At 42.7% G+C, this 16,998-nt stretch overlaps 1 protein-coding gene across 1 annotated transcript in view; it reads right to left on the bottom strand.

Moving 5' to 3' along the window:
* Nwd2 (NACHT and WD repeat domain containing 2) overlaps positions 1-15,760 on the bottom strand; it is a 175,224-nt gene extending 159,464 nt beyond the window's left edge. Inside the window, exon 1 of the mRNA XM_008833218.2 lies at positions 15,311-15,760. Coding sequence (XP_008831440.1) covers positions 15,311-15,461 — 151 coding nt within the window. The 5' untranslated portion in view covers positions 15,462-15,760. The remainder of the gene's footprint in view (positions 1-15,310) is intronic.
* Positions 15,761-16,998: the final 1,238 nt, after the last annotated feature.

The raw sequence follows: 16,998 nt of genomic DNA, 5'->3' as shown, positions 1-16,998 counted from the left end.
CTGTAGTACTGTTTTTATGAAGTTGGGTGCACCAGAGTTGGGTGAATATGTGTTCATGATTGTAATACCTTCTTGGTTTATTGTTCCTTTGATCAGAATGAAGTGACTTTTTTTCTTCTACAATCCTGTTGAAGATCTGCTCCATACCATTATCTTGAGATTCTTCTCCTTCCGTATGCCTATGATTCATAAGTTTGTTTTTTGTGGTGTCATACAATTCTTGCATATTCCCTTCTTGTATTTTTAAAAATTTTTAATAATCTTTGCTTGAGTTGTCTAGTTTGTCCACTGTTATCTTCCAGTCTTGATATTCTGTTTTCCCTTCCATTCATCCATTGATGAGTCTTTCTCCTGTTATTTCTAATTGGCTTACTGAGTGTTTCACTTCATTTCACATTTCAGCCTGAGTATTCTTCAATATTTCTAGCTCTTTTCTGAATTAATTCAGAAGTTTATCCCTATCTTCCTTCAGCTCTATGATTACCTTGTTTGTGTGTTCTTTAAATTCACTGACTTCTTTTATCATGTTTATAATTGTTCTTTTGAGTTCCATGTCCTGCATTATCTCTAGGGGGTTCTCATTGTACTCCTCTAGAGGACTATTGGTATTTGGTGGGGATATATTATTTTGGTTTTTCATGTTATTATTTTTTCTTTGTGACTTTGAAATGTGAATTTCCTTTGGAGTTTCTGATTCTTGTGTGAGACTCAAGCCTTCCTTTGTTGAGTTTAGATCTGATTCTTTTTGTAAACTTTATGTGCCTTTGTGGTTTACATGTTGGGCATGAAATGCTGGTTGGTATAGGCTTCAGGTTCTCTCTTTTGATTTTATATTGGAGTGGCCTAATCGCTTTTGTCTTCAGGAGTCCCCACAGAGGCCCAAGTGAGATGAGGCTCAGATGATATCAGGCTTTCTCCTAAGGCGTGGGTCCCTCCAGGAAAGCTGCTGCCCTCAAAAATCTGGGGTCTAGGCTGGCCTGGGAGAAGGGCCCAGGATAGATGCTGGTCTCAGGAAGCTGGTGGCTTCGCCACCTAGGAAAGTAAAGGGAGGTGAGGGCGGGGCCAGGCCTAGAGGGTTCCTGGGGCTGGCTGGCCAGGAGGAAATGGGTTGGTCCTGATGCAAAGGATCAGGAAGCAGTAGAGGCTCTGGGCCTAGAGGTTAGCCCCGGTGTCTGGGGTGCCAAGACAAAAAATGGGCCTGTACCCAGCCTAGGAGGAGAGACTCAGTCGGGGAGCTGGGAAGGTGAAAGAGGCTGGGAGAGTCAAGGCACACTGGGCTAGCTGGACTTACCCAGGGAAGGTGCTGGTACCAGGACACACTGGAGGCTGTGCAGTCCAAGAAGCAGAGGGATATGAGGGCAGGACCTGGTCCAGAGGGCTCCTGGGCACCAGGAAAGGTGCTGGCACCAGGCCACCCAGAGGCTGTGCAGCCCTGGGAATTAAAGGGAAGTGAGGGCAGGACCAGGCCCAGAGGGTTCCTGGGGACCATAGGGAGGAACTGAGTTGGTCCAGATGCAGAGGATCAAGAAGCAGTGGTGGCTCCAAGCAGAGAGGTTAGCCCTGGTGTCTGGGGTGCCAAGACAAGAAATGGGCCTGTACCCAGCCTAGAAGGAGAGACTTGGGGTGGGGTGTGAAAGAGGCTGGGGGAGTCAAGGCCGGCTGGGCCTGCTGGACTTACCCAGGGAAGGTGCTGGGACCAGGATATGGGAGGCTGTGCAGCCAAGGGAAGTAAAGGGAAGTGAGGGTGGGACCAGGCCTAGAGGCTTCCTGGGGGCCGCAGGGTGGAACTGGGTTGGTCTGGATGCAAAGGATCAGGAAGCAGTGGTGTCTCTGGGCCAAGAGGTTAGCCCAGGTGTCTGGGGTGCCAAGACAAGAGATGGGCCTATGCCTAGCTTAGGAGGAGAACTCTGCTGGGGGAGCTGGGAGGGCGAAAGAGGCTGGGGGAATCTAGGGCGCTGGACTTACCCAGGGAAGGTCCTGGTATCAGGACACTGGAGGCTGTGCAGCCCAGGAAGCAAAGGGATATGAGGGTGGGACCCCAGCAAGTATTTCTTAAGCATCTATCTTGTGTATAAATTTTAGTTAATTATGCTATAACGTCATTACCTACTATTGGCTTATTTGGAAGGGTGTTAAACACAGAGCTGTGCTTTGTTTTCATACAAGGTTTGTATCCGCTATAGAAGAAGCTAACATGCAGAACTACAACAAATAGAAAAGATATACATGATAGTGTTAATTGTCAGGTTGATAGGATCCAGAACCACATAGGGGACAAGACTCTGGGCACAGCTGTCAGGGACTGTCTTAGGCTAGCCTCTGGGGGGATTATCTAGGGTAGGTTAGTTGAGGTGGGAAGGTATGTTCACTGTGGGTAGCACCACTCCCTGGGCTGGGGTCCCAGACTTTATAAAAAGAAGATGAGGGGAAGGAAAATCTGCTAACAAAATTTGTGTGAAAATGCCATAATGATATCTAATACCTTGTGGTCTAACTTAAAAATTTTCAAAAGTAATAGAAAATGATCTGGGTATATGCATTTTTGCTCATATTTTCTGACTATGGCTATACTGTGACCAACTGTTTCAAGATCTTGCTACCTTGACTTCCCCACCATGATTGACTGTACCTTGAATTACTTTTTTTGGGTAGTTTATCAGAGTAATGGGAAAAGAAACTAAAGCAATAGATTCTTCCTTGTTTTTGATGGGTGGGAATATTTGTACTCAAGATCACAGCACATGCCCTAGGTCATGGTGCTGATATACACTGAATCTAGAATCCTGGGGGCTGTGATTCAGGATACTCTGATATCAGATGACATTCATGCCCTGGAACTCTTTCCATGCAGGCACTAAAGAGAGAAATGTATATATTCTGAGTTTAGCAGGTTGTTTGTAGGGTTCCCTGTAACTGTGTACTATTGCCGCTGCCTCCAGAGTAGGAATCTGTTCCATCCTATTCAAGATATCAATAAAAGCCAAGTTCTTTCTCCTTTTGACCCAGTTGAGATAGACTAATGACATTTACAAAATGAAAGAAAATAAGGAAAAACAGTTTCCACAATAAGAGTAAGACCAAGTAATCAAAATTTCAGATATTAAAAAACAGCAAAACTCAGTAAAAGAACGAACACGTTTGGCTAAGTCTTAAATTTCCTTTACTCTCGATAAACATCGTGTATATGTGCAGGGGAGCTGGCCCATGACCTCCCTGTACCTGCTGTCACATATGCTGACCCATGCCTGTGAGAGTTGATGAGTTGATGGACTACCTGTTTCTAGTTCTTCAAACTATACCAAAATCCAAAACGAAAGCCAAGTACTCATGTTTCAAAACTCTTGGATGCCTGTGGCTTCTTCATTTCATTCACTCTCTGCAAGGCAGAATCAGTGACTAGGTGACTGATCAGACGTCTGCCATATTCAGAATATCATCTTCCCACCCCCTGCCCAGGAAGTGACTCATCTTCTTATGCTTATCCACCCCCAAACTCGATTACCTGAAGTAAAAGTATGCTCCTCTTCCATAACATGGGCGTGTAGTGTAGATACGAATCGTCAATTTACACTGAGTTGACTGGGTTATTATAAAACAGTAACTAATTGTAATTAACATAGCTTTTAAAAAACTTTCTATGAAATTTGCATTAATACTTTGTAGACAATGGCAGCTGTTCTTTTTTTTTTTTTTTTAATCAGACAGTCTTTCCCACATAAAATCTGAGCACCACATGTTCTCTGGAATGTCTGTGGTAATCAAACTGCACATTAAGGTTTAAAAGATTAATGGAAGTCAGAAAAAGTTTTCATGTAGACTTAATTCAACATTAAAGGGACTTTTATTGCATGTGAAAGAAATCATGATTTTTAGCATAAGAGTTTAGCACGTCTTACATTCAAAAGTGGAAGTGCTAACTTTATTCTCTTTGAACGAGATTTTATTAATCTCTGTTGGTTACCTATCATTTCAAAGAGTTGTCTCTTTTTTTGCCAGACAGTTTTTCTTTTTTGAAAATGAATGAGTACTTTCTGCTCTAGTAGAGAAATAATTTATTAACTTAATACCTTATAGCTTGGGCTGAAATCATATTTATGTTTCAAATAAGTATTTTAAAAATATGATATTTTAAAGTGGCCTCCTCTAGCTAAAAGCATTCATGATTACATAGGAAGGACAGCTTGGGAATTACAGCCTGTTTCATGCAATAGTTTAAAAAAAGTTAGAAAAAGAATTTAGTCAAGTAAATCTTAGTCCCTTGTAGTCCATATAACGATCTTTTAAGGCTTTTTATCAAACTCTGATATATAATTTCAAGTCTTGTATTTTTTAGTTTGCTGTAGATGCTCTGTACAGTAATTCATTTTTTTTCCACAACAGCCTTTGAAGGTAATTAGTATTGTTCCCAATTTTCAGAACAGAAGTAGAACTGGAGGAGATCAAACACTTTATGCAAGTTTATAACAAATTATGAAATCAAACCAAGATCCAACCCCAAAGCTTTTATTATTACCTAGTACATGAATCTGTTTTATTTTTACTTTTATTATTTATGTGTTGCTATGTAACAACTCAAAGCCAGTGGCTTAAAAAATCACCACTATTCTTCTCTTGAATCTGCAATTTGGAGACAGTTTAGAAGGAAGGCTGGTCTTTGTCCCATATACCACAAGTCAGCTATGACAACTTCCCTGAGGATGGAGAGCCACTTCCATTGCAGCTCGCAGACAAGGTGGTACTAGTTGTTGGTGACTCTCCATTAAAGTCTCTCCATTGAGTGGTTGGGTTCTAAGAACAATTGTTTCAGAATAATTATGGAAATAGCCCATGTCTAAAAGCCTGACTCCAGACACTAGTATTGTGCCTCTTCTGTTTTATTGGAGTCCATATTCGAAAGGAGAAACCTTGGACCTCATCTCTTAATGGGAAGAGTACCCTGTTTTCAAAGGTTTAACCTAATAAAAGTTCTTGTTCAACAGTTTTCCTTGTTATAAAATTGACTAATTTAAGATTCTTCCATGACTTTGAAGATGATACCTGCTAACAGTATCTGTGATAGTTAATTTTGATTGCCAACATCACAAACTTAGGAAGAGAGAACCCCAACTGATGAATTTCCTCCATTAGATGGGTCTATAGACATATTTGTGGGGGTATTTTCTTGACTGATAATTCATGTAAGAGGTTTCAGGCCACCGTGGGAGGTACTATCCCTAGGCAAGTGAGCCTGGACTGAATAAGAAAAGTAGTTGAATGTGGACTAGAGAGCAAGCCAATAAATGGTGTTCCTCTATGGTCTTTACCCCACGTTCCTCTGACTTTCCTTGATAACAAATTTTAACCCATAAGATGAAATAAAGACTTTACTCTCCAAGTTGCTTTTGGCATGATGTTTATTTACCACAGTAGTAGAAAAACAAGATCAGTAGAATGGTGTGGGAATGAGTTTTCTGAGAATGCCTCTTGCCTTACTTAACCTTGTAACCAAAATTAATTCTATGTTTTGAGATCATTTAGCCTATCTATTCAATCTGCCTTCCTACTGTGTAATCAGTTTATTTAAATTTAGCTAGCCTTTGGGATTGGGGTCCTTCTGTAATCAACTACTGTAGTCCTTATTTCTGCTTCATTTTCTCCCTCATGATTGTTCCTTTTCTTTGCTCTTGATCCAGAATGTCCCCCGTGTGTGTGTGTGTGTGTGTGTGTGTGTGTGTGTGTGTATGTTGTGGAAACATCATTGCTGAAGCAATGAATTACTGTGTGTGTGTGTGTGTGTGTGTGTGTGTGTGTGTGTGTGTGTGTTGTGGAAACATCATTGCTGAAGCAATGAATTACCCACAATATGTTGCAAGCTACATGTGGACTTAGGTCAATAACAGCTGTTTGTGGTTGTGGATGCTGTTCTGGGTCAGTAAGGGATCAGAAAAGGAAAATTCTTCCCTGATAAGATTAAGTTCCTCATTCCTTTCCCATGTCATTTTGAATGTACTGTCTAAACAGAGTACATTCTTAATTGGTGGAACAGTTCAGAGAGAAATCAGAAGGAACAGTTCTGAGACTAGATCAGGCTCACTCTTGGTTTAAATGACTTCAAGAGTTAGATTTCTTTTCAAGCACTGCTACATTGTGGCACCCACCACAGCTTAGTGGGAAAGGGGCCTGGATTGATTTTCCTTTTTCTTGTATAGTCTCCATATTATTATTCAGATTGCTCTTGTATAACGAAGCTGTTTAGCTATTGTGTGTGTACTTCACAGGTTCATGTGCTAGAAGGTTGGTTTCGATTGTGGTAGTGGTGGTAGACTGTGGTCTGCTTAGGAGGTGGGGCTAGCAGGAGATAATTAGGTCACCAGGGCATTACCCTCAGATGAGATTAATGCAATTCTCACTGGGTCCCAGCTTGTTCCATATGTGATATAGTCAAAAGGCCCTCACCAGAGTCAAGTAAATGCTGGTGCCATACTCACTGATCTTCAGAACTATGAGTTAAATAAACCTCCTTTCTTTACAAATTACCCAGCTTCAGGTACATTGTTACAGCAAAAGAAAATGGACTAAACAATAGATTCTTTGGTTTATGAATACAACATTGGGTTTTAAAATTAGTTACTTATTTTTGTATCTTTTCAGATTTTAGAGCAATATTTTTGCATTTGATATATTTGGTTAGCTTTCTGTTCTTATTGCACAGTGACCTTAATAATTTTGCATATCATTTTAATTATCATTTTCTAGAGTCTTCTCCATGAATATGATCTTCTGCTGAAACCAGTCTTCGTTTAGCAACAAATTGGCATTCAGATTCTTTTTAACACAAATACATTTTCAGTCTGTTTTACAGTCTCAACGTGCCTTTCTCCCTTTAGAAAGCTGTGATCTATCAGTTCTGTCATTTGAGCCACAGAATTTCTTGCCAGTAATTTCACCAACACAACATCCTCCTCTTCCTGCTTGCTTTCTCTGCTTTGATCAAAGGAAGTAAAATAAAAACCTTCTCCCTTTCTGTTGCTTTCATTGTCCCCTCACTTTCTCTCAGAATGCTTACAATAAAAATATGCTGAAAAAGTGAGGATATATGCTATTTCTCTCTTCACAGCAGACATTACTAATCAATTATTGCTTTCTTTCTCACTAAGCTTGAACACAGTCCCATATCCTTCTCTATAAAGCATTCTATACAGCCACTGCTGATTCTGAAACAAGGCTAACCTAATTTCCAAGATATTTATTATTCCTTCCTTTGGAGATGGTTACTAATTAGATCCATCTCATCTCTTCATATATTATTCTAAATTTCTTATTTTTACTGAATAAATCTTCCTGCTGAGCAACTCTTAATCCATCCTCTGATGAACAGAGAAACATACCTTGTCTGTATACTGGGGGTCATTCCCACCACACTGGCCTGATCACAAAGCTAGACAGGAAATGCTCGGTACTCTTTCTTTCTCAGCCCTCTGTGACTCTGAGGCCACATTATTTAGGAGGAGTTCTGGCCTTGGAATTGGATACTGGTTCTGACAGGCCTCCTTTATTACCAGAGGTTGGGATCCTATTGGTTTTTATTGCCAGAACCAGAAGCTGGGGTCCCATTGCCAGGTACTTTCTATGTTCCCTTTCACACATCCTCAATTCATAATGGGAATGAGGTACATGATGCCTAAAACCTACATAGCTATCTTCTAGAACTTTTAACAAATTGTAACCTATAAGTTTTGAGTCCTAGCTATCTTAATAAATTTGGGGTTATGCTTGTCACACTTAAACAAATTTTGGTATATGCTTTGCTCACTTGCTGGTAGCCCTTAGATTACTGGACTTTGTGGTGCCAAGTTTTTACTTTCAAAAACTTCCTTTTCTTGACCTGGACTTGTTCTCATAACCTGCAGCCAGACCATTTGCATTCCATTGACTGTCCCTTTACTATAGACAGACCACATCTTTTTAAAATAAATTTATTGAATTTTTGTTATTTTCATACAATATATTTTGGTGGTATTTAGATTCCTTTTCCTCTTCCCTATCTGCACCTTCTCTCTTACTTCTTCCTGCCTAGTTTAATGTTCTCTCTCTCTCTCTCTCTCCATATATACAGACATACACACACACATGTATATATATATATATATATACAAATGTGGATGTTGGGAACCCAGGTCCTTTGGAAGAGCAACCAGTGCTTTTAAGCACTGAGTCATCTCTCTAGCTCCATATTTTTGAGCAGTTGTATTTGGCCTACATCTTAGATATATGAGATTAAAGAATAAAGGCATCAACATGTATCTCCTCCTTCCTTTGTGATTGTCCATACCAACAGATTAGGAGTCTGCAGGGACACAGTGGGAATCTGGAAAATATTGTAGCTGATTCTCAGAATACAATTTGAAAGAAACAGATTCAGTGGCAAGTGTCTCTTTCAATGGCACTACTGTAACGTAGGCCTTGTGAAGAATAACCTTTCAGTTTTGCAGTTTCTTTCTGTGTTAAGTTCTATAATCACGGCGGGAGTGAGATACCTGTCGCCTGTGCTTTGCTCTGAATAGAGTACCCATGTTAAAGCCTTTGAAATAGTTTGGATTTTAAATGAAGTTTTAAGGAACTATTTGATCAGAAGGGGGTATTATCCCATACTACAGTTTCTGTGGGGTTTTTTTGAATAACTTAAAAAATAACATATCTCCTTTGCCCAATTATATATCAGCTAATATACTTTAATTTGAGAAATGAATCCTGTTTGGTTTTAACAAAAAAAATGTGATGAAAGACAAATTATGGAGAAACAATGCAGGGGTTTTCCTGTGTTGCTATCACAACATTTTATTCTAGACTGATTTTACATGGTAGCTCAACACTTTCATGGCTTTAGAGCCAACCCACAAGCTTTATATTCACTTAAATTACATGACCATTAAGAGCGAAATTTGAGATTTTTTGAGTGGAAAAGAATATGAGGATGACTAATGCATTATTCTTGGTCTACCCTTGCAAACATATGTTTCTTGATGTCCAAATGCCTGCATTTCAGCTCTTCTGAGCTGCCTTGGATTTGAGTCCATTCACTGTTTAGAGCAGAAAGGTGGATGGACAATTTCTTGCTGGGTCAATGAAATATATATTGTCATGTGAGTTCTTGCTAAGAATTTCTCAATAAAATGCAGTTCTTTTCTGTACTTTATTTTATTTTTTATATTTTTATTTAATCTTTATTTTTCTGATTTATTTATTTTATGTGTATGAGTGTTTTGTCTGCATGTATGTGACTGTACTCATTTTGTGTAATGCTCATGGAAGAAGAGGGTGTCTGATCCCCTGGACCTGGATTTACAGAACTGGTGTTGTTAGCTGCCATATGGGTGCTGGGATTTGAATCCAGGTCTTCTGTGAAAGCAGCCAGGGCTCTTAACTACTGAGCCATTTTTCCAGTCCCCAATATTTTAATAAATACTAATATGCTTGGCCTGACTAAAAAAATGAAACTTAGTCTTATTTTACCAAATCCAATTATATCTTATGATTCTATAGAATCATATTTTGCCACATTAGAAGGCATTTGTGAGTTGTTTTTAATTTTTTCAGTTATCCGAAGAGATGAAGTAATCTCCTAAGGTTGTGCAAAGACCCTCTCTTACCAACATGCGCTGATATTTGTATGCACCTCCTGTTGCTATTATATTTCATACCTGGTGGCTCATCTTAAATTTTATATTGGTTTTGTTTTTCTTATGCTGGAGTTTGGGTTCAAGGACTTGTACTACAAGGCAAGCACCCTGCCACTAAGCCAAATTCCCAGTCTTCTGTTAGGTATCTTACCACACGTGATTTGTACTATTTAAAACTGTAGCTTTAATTTGAACAAAACATGTTTTGGGTAAAGAAAAGATTTCATGGTCTATGGAAGTTCAAAAGGAAATAGTAAGCACTTTGGGTAATGGAGGTGATTCTCTTCCCTGGTCTGGAGGTCTATTCCGGAGTGGAATTCTCCTCAACTCTCATTGCCACCTCACCTTTTCCACAACTGCAAAGCCTGGGAAGAAGAAAGCAGGCAGCACAGACTACCGGCACAGTTATGCCCCTTGGAAGCTGACCAGCGTCCTAAAAGTATGCGTCATTCTCTCCTCCAAACTATTTTATGGTATAAGCCACATGTCACCACCCTAATGGGACTGAAGAATAATCCAGTGAACCTTGTCCTAATTCCCAACCACAGAAATGTAAAAAATGGTAAATCATTGTTTTAAGCTATTATACCTTGGAGCAGGTTGATAAACAACAATAGATAGCTGAAACAGACTATAAACATCTTTTAAAATGGAAAATACTATGGCATAAAAAGAATGTTGAAAGATCTGTAGATGATTTATTAAACCATAAAGCCAGAAACGATTTGTATCTGTGTATACAGTGTACCTCTATGATACAAGTCATGCTTATAAGTGTCATTCAAGATATCGGCTCTGTTCCTATTCAAAGAGATAGAAGTTCTTTGCTGAATAACAAAATGTATTTATTTCTGTTCCCTGTGGAGATCTTATCATCACGTTGCCTCATACTTGATTATCATGTAGAACAGTTTCCACATTTGGTCTCTGGTCGCCATTCCTTCCTGTGAGGAGACCTCCCAGTGCCTCACTCTGATCTCCCCCCGCCCGCCAGGTGGTTTATGCAACTCTCCTTGATCCTTCTTGAATGCTTCGCTTATATCTTTAGGATGACACTCATGACATACATTATGATATTAGGTAAACTCTGTAAGAGCAGAGACTGCTCTGTGTGGTGACTGCTGTGCTTTAAGTACCAGAACAGCATCCACATGGGGTAGCGGCTTCAGGAACATTCCCTGGATGAAGGAATAGATGTGTCTGCTTCCTTCTGGGCTGAACACTGTTTCACAGTGCTGGGTATCCATTGCCCCTTCCTTCCAGTCTGTCCACTGTAGAGTATGGGCTATAGGCATGGAAATTCCTAGAACTACTTATTGCCAGCGTCCAAGTGTGATTCTGATTCAATGAAGCTGGGCGCAAGTACATCAACTCTCAAAGGTGACCAGTGTCAAAATTTAAGTGGAAATGTACAGTGACAAATGCTGGATATTTTTGTCTTCACTCCAGATTTCTTTTTACATGTGGAGGGAGATGCACTAGTATATTAGCCCTGGACAGGCGATATTGTCGTACACTTCTCCAGGATGCATGAGATTTGAAAGGAAGGAAATGGAGAAGTTCTGCCAGTGCTTATGGCCTCTGGTATGTGATTTTTCAGAGGTTGCCAACATCCAAGGACACTGTAAATGTTGGTAGTGCCTTCTACAGCTTCCTGCCCTTAGGGTGGCAGCTTCAGCAATGTGACCTGAATGCCTAGTGATGCCCTGACTTTTTGTGTTTTAAGCTTTGCAGTGATGCACTTAATTCCAAGAAGGAGGTAGAGAAGAATAGTTTCTCTTTTACTACAGAGTTCTAACTAAGGACTGATACAGACTGCATTCCTGTTATATTTATATAGTGCCTGGGTATTAGTGGGAAAATATTAAATATTTGATATTTTACCATCTCTCCAGTCTCTGAACTCCTTTCTAGGCTTAAAAATACCTGTAGTAACAGTAAATAGGAAGTTAAATAAAGTTTTTCATTTTCTCTGTTAATAAGGATATGATGATAAACTGGAGTTATGGACAGTTGTTAGCCACTATTGGGTACTGGGAACTGAACCCTGGTCTTCTGTAACAGCAGCCAGTACTCTTAACTGCTGAGTCATCTCTCTAGCCCCATCAATTTGCATCGTTTAAACTATATCCTCCAATAAAGTTCACATCTTTTACCTGAAATCTCAAAAATCCCCAAACCTTAGCAAACAAAAGATGTCTCTAATTTGAGTAATGGTAACACCCAAAGAACCTGATCAGTACTGAAATCTGTCCTTATTTGACATGAAGTTACTTACAACCTTTATTCAATTGGAGCTTTTGATCAGTAGCCACATGTCTCTATCTAAATTTGTTAAAAGTAAATAAAATTTAGATTCTTAGCCATACTATTCAATGCTCACTCATCACCTATGTCTAATGCCACCACAGCAGTCAGACATGTCTACCATCTAGGAAAGCTCTGCCAGCATAAGTGAAGTCATGTGCTCCTCTAGACACTGATGTGATATTGAACTGAAGGAGAGCCCATCAATTCACATTTAACCCAGAGGATCATAAATTAAATGATCACTGGCCTTCATCATTTTTATCATTAGCAAAAGCAGAATTTTATATTCCTTCTTCATGAAGGTTTTACTTACCTTAAACTGGTTCAGAATAGAGACATGGAAGATGAGTACCTTCATACTCTAATATCTAGGGGGAGACTCATTTGGGATCCTTTCCATATGCTTGGATCTTTAAGTTAATCATTATGGAAGCTTGTGTACATGCTTTGGAAGCATTATTCTAAGAAGATGTAAATGTTGTTCTGGTAGAGAGGCAGTGGCTACATGACTAATAGACTTCCAAGGATTAATGAAGAAGCTACAGATGCATGGGAGATAAAACTAGGTGAAGTTCATTCATTTAAGAGGTCTGAGATAATGCCATTGTCTTCCCTGACAAGTAACCAGCATCATCCACGTAGTAAAGCCTGGTCAGATGTCAATATACCTTTAGACAGAAACAAGTTCATTATAGTTCAGTGCTCTGAGATTCCCTTGAATGTCCATGATCACCTGTCAGTGAGAACAAGCGGGTCAGGTTAAAGCAGCCATGTTCATGTTTTGCTGCTCATATCCTGGGAGCCAGAAGAGGATGCTGGGCAGTTCGTACCCATCATATCTGACCATGTGGGTGTGAGACATTCACAGATCTCTGGCAAGTGCCTAGACTGGCAAAGAACTTCAAGATAGGTATTTTGAATGTCCTATAGGATCTGCCCAGTTTCACTCTGCTGTACAAATTCAGAAAAGTTGCTTCATTGGATAGAGCCTTCGTTTTCTCACCTGTGGAATAGGAGGAATCCCCTGGTTCACCACTCTTGGGAGGATTGTTTGAGGAGAGAACTCAATACATGTGAAACCAGTTCTCCATTCTGAAGACCAGTGGGGTCAGGGAAATTCCATGCAAGCTTTGTAAAGCAATGCCTATTAAAAACAATCATCTCAGCAAGAGCTTTGCTGGGTTTCCTCAAGGAACTGCTATGGTTCCAACACAAAGCAGCTTTCATTTAGAACATAAATTGGGTTTCTGTTTATAAAGGAAGCATGAGATAATATCTTTTGTCTTAATTTGGGAGTGGAGAGGCTCTTCAGCATTGGCCAAGAATCTAATATTGGATCGGACCAAAAGACAAGCATTTGCTTTTTAAATTGAATCCATAAGATGTTATGGTAAGTGCTGCCTCGGACAAAGCATTTACAGAGGTTTTAAGGCTTCAGGTTGAGAGCATTAAAAATGTCCATCTTTGCCTCTTTTCATGTGCCTGTGGCTCTTCCACTTGGATAAAAATTCAGAGTCCCACTTCTACTGAAACTTCTCAGGTAATCTTCCCATTTCTGGTCCTTTAAAATCAGTCTGGAAGCTGTCCAGAAAAAATCAGTGATGAAAAGGAACGACTGTCTCCCTTGTGTTTGCTTGCCTAAGCTTAGCGTATGTTTTTATTGTAAGAAAGTAGGAAATTTAAAGAATGATATACACCGGTATGCAAAATGAGATTAGCCTTATTTTAATTTCAATGTTGACAACACAAATCCATTAGCATTCAATCCTAGAAAATGCATCCTTTAAGCAAGAAACAAATTAACCACTGATGACATTAATAGAGCATTCAATGTAGTGTGGAAACCGTTTGTTTAAAGGACAGAACTAGGTTTCAGTTGGCTTCACAGCAGGAGATGTAAACATTTCACATGACATTTAAAAAAGTCTTTCGAAAAGTTCAAGACTTAACATCATCTAACAATTCTGTGAAATACTTAAGTACTGCTGAAACATTTAAAGAAAACAGCTGAAAACGTGCAGATTTCCTTAACTCCTTCCACAAGGATGCCTGTTTTCATAGTTACTGAACTCATATACATGTGAAAGTCCTGGATGGACTTGAGATAGAATAATTTCTTGCTGTGTGCAGATCTTCCTAAAAACATCCTTTATTAAGTTCTGTGAAAGACAGACTCAAAATGGGCAGCCAGGCCCTCCCTCGAAGCATACAATCCTTGGATTAATTAGTGTGTATTCCCTATTTGATTTTTTTCTCCCTTCTATTGTGAACATAAAGCGCTCCTGAAACTTCCAGTAGTGCGTTCCCCAGTCCCCTTTGGAAGTGATCATTTTCTAGAAAGTTACTTTTGTTAGTCCTCTTGTTTTACACACAACCAGAGCTACAAGTTTTCAAATGAGCAACTATCCAATGATTATTTGAACATAAACTCTGCTTTCTTTTTGTTAGACCCAAGGCTTGTTAGGGCACAGAGTAGCACCAATCTTTTTTCCCCATACAAAGGAACAATTACTGAAGTCTTACCCAGATTGTTAAAGGCCACTGGAAATGGAAGTTAAGTTCAGAACTGAGAACTGTAAGGTGAAAGGTAGTGATGAACAAGGGTCTGGCCATCTAGAGCTCTGGTCATGTGAATGCAACAACCACAAACCAACATGTTTCCATGGTGTGCATACCAGGGCAGGACCACTCACTACCAGAGGCAGGTCCTGGACTAAGGACACCAAGCCTGGGAACCCAGCTGAGGTGAACTCATCTGAGTGCTTCACCACCAAGCCTCCTGGGACTGCACAGCATGTGTCTCCACTACCTCCACCTGCTTTGGGTTCTCCTTGGCTTGGCCCACCCTACCGGTAAGTTGTGCGTTTCAAGAAACCCCAAGGTCCCAGCCTGGACCAGAACAAGTGTCAGGGCTGGGAGGAGGATCCCATTCAGGAGCCCTGCCACCGAACCTGGAGCCTGCAAGCCAGGGTAGATAATATTTGCCTTTGAGATAATCAGGCAGGAGAAACTGCTCAAAGAAAGGGAAAGGAAGCCGAGGCAGTAGAGGCAGAATGGAGCATGTGGAAAGCGCCCATTAATAATGATTCCGACGTTTCTTAGCTTGACCAGGGGAAGACAAGGCTGTCTGAGAAGTCAGCAGCAGAGCCAGTAAGTGCAGGAAAGAATAAAAGTGATTCGAATTAAATTCCCACGCTCAGGGTGCCACTGCTGCAGCGGGAGGCAGGGAGCGCAGGAGATGCAGGGTGCACCGGGCTGGGCGGACAGACCCACTTTTAGGCTCCCGCTGCTCTGATACACCGAAGGACGGATAGAAGGACGAGCCTAGGCCAAGCGCTTACCTTCAGGGTTGGCGCTGATGAAGACCCGGACGCTGCGGCCGGCTGGCACGAGGTGAGAAGGCAGGGCGGTGAGGTTCCCGGAGAACGCCGCCCGCCGGAGCGCAGAGTCCCGGGGACAGGGCAGCTTGGTGCCCGCGCCGGCCGGCCACATCGCCCTCTGGGAGGATCAGCCACCGCCGCCGCCGCCTCTGCTCCTCCGGTTCCTGTCCGCGACTCCGCCGCCCTCTCGGTCGATGTCCGCGGGCGCAGCAGCTCAGAGCCGCTCGGAGTCCCGGGCGCTGCGGGAGAGCTCGGCGGAGAGCCGCCGGCAGGGAGCGGCCATGTGGACCCTTGGGCGGGGTCTTCGTCTCCTCCTGCCCTCGCAGCGACTGTCTTGGCTGGCTGCAGGGGCTCAGCGCCGCAGCGGGCGGGAGCGGGAGGTCAGTTGGGAGGATGCTGCGCGGGCGGCGCTCAGTTGCGCGCGGAAGAGCCCGCGTCGCCCGCCCAGCGGGTGGCCACGTCCCCGCCTGCGCCTCAGTGGGAGGAGAGGACCAGGGCGGCGGGGACCCAGCGGGCGACCTGAGTCGATCAAACTTTAGGAGCAGGTGCGGGACTTGCTCTGGACCTGCCTCCCCCGCAGCGCGGCAATAGCTGCTGCTCACAGGGTGGCTGGGGTGTGGACGCGGGTGGCTGGGGTGTGGAAGCGGGGGGCTCGGGATGCTCCGCGGAGGACACGCTCCAGGGCTCCCGGCTGCCTCTTTGGTGAAGGACAGATCAATGGGCCCGAAGTTCCTCCTGCTCTTCCTGGACCAACTCTCCTAAAGGTCAAACCAGCCTTGAGCGTTTTCGCAAATCCACGCGCGCGGCCGTCCGCGCGCCTTTGCCAAGTGCGGGGACTCTGGCCGGAAAGTTCGATGCGAGCACTCAACACCCCAACCTCAGGGTCTGGAGCATCAGAGCTCCGGGCATTCTGGAAGGAGAGTCACCGTGATCGTTGCCCTGCCTCTCGTGGCGTGGGTGGACGCGTCTCGCCACTGAGCTCGCTCCCCACGCTCGTGGATGGGGAATTTTATAGCCAAGTGGCGACGCTCACGTGACCCTCCCTCCCGCGTGGTCGCCGACCCTTTCTAAGGAGGGAATCTAGGCGGGCAGTCTTCAGAGGCCTCTAAAGCACCAGGGATTCTTCTTGCCCTGGAGAGAGGCCGTCCCAGGCTGTTCCGCTCTCCTGCGGGCTCTGGGGCCTGACTGTCTCCAGGACGTTGGGAGACCCGCAGAGACTGTGCAGCCTGGGCCCTGCCGGAGGGTGCATCTCACCAGAGGTAGCCTGCCAGCGCCTCCACAAAGTGCAGGTGGCTGCAGACTGGAGCCCTGGTGCGAGAGTTGGTCCGAGGTTGCGGTTTGTTGTTTGTTGCTTTGCCAAGTCAGTGTAGAAGTCTGAGTTGGCTCCACCTGAGGCTGATCCAGCCAGCCCTGGACTGGGATCAGGGCTGGAACTGGACTGTGCAGGGAGGCCCAGATGTAAAATTGCTGTCACCCATTGACATCTTGCATACTCCAGGAGAGGAAGGAAAACCTGATGAAATAAGTGTGATTGTGTGTGTTTGGGGGGGGGGTGTAGGGAGTTTTGGGATTCTTATTTGGAATCAGGCCTTAAATACCCCATTCTGAGTTTGGAGCTGAGCACCCGTCTTTTACAAACGGCAGCTTTT

This window comes from Nannospalax galili, unplaced genomic scaffold, assembly GCF_000622305.1.
Source record: "Nannospalax galili isolate Female #2095 unplaced genomic scaffold, S.galili_v1.0 scaffold236, whole genome shotgun sequence".
NCBI lineage: Eukaryota > Metazoa > Chordata > Mammalia > Rodentia > Spalacidae > Nannospalax > Nannospalax galili.
This window is presented reverse-complemented; position numbering and strand designations above follow the sequence as displayed.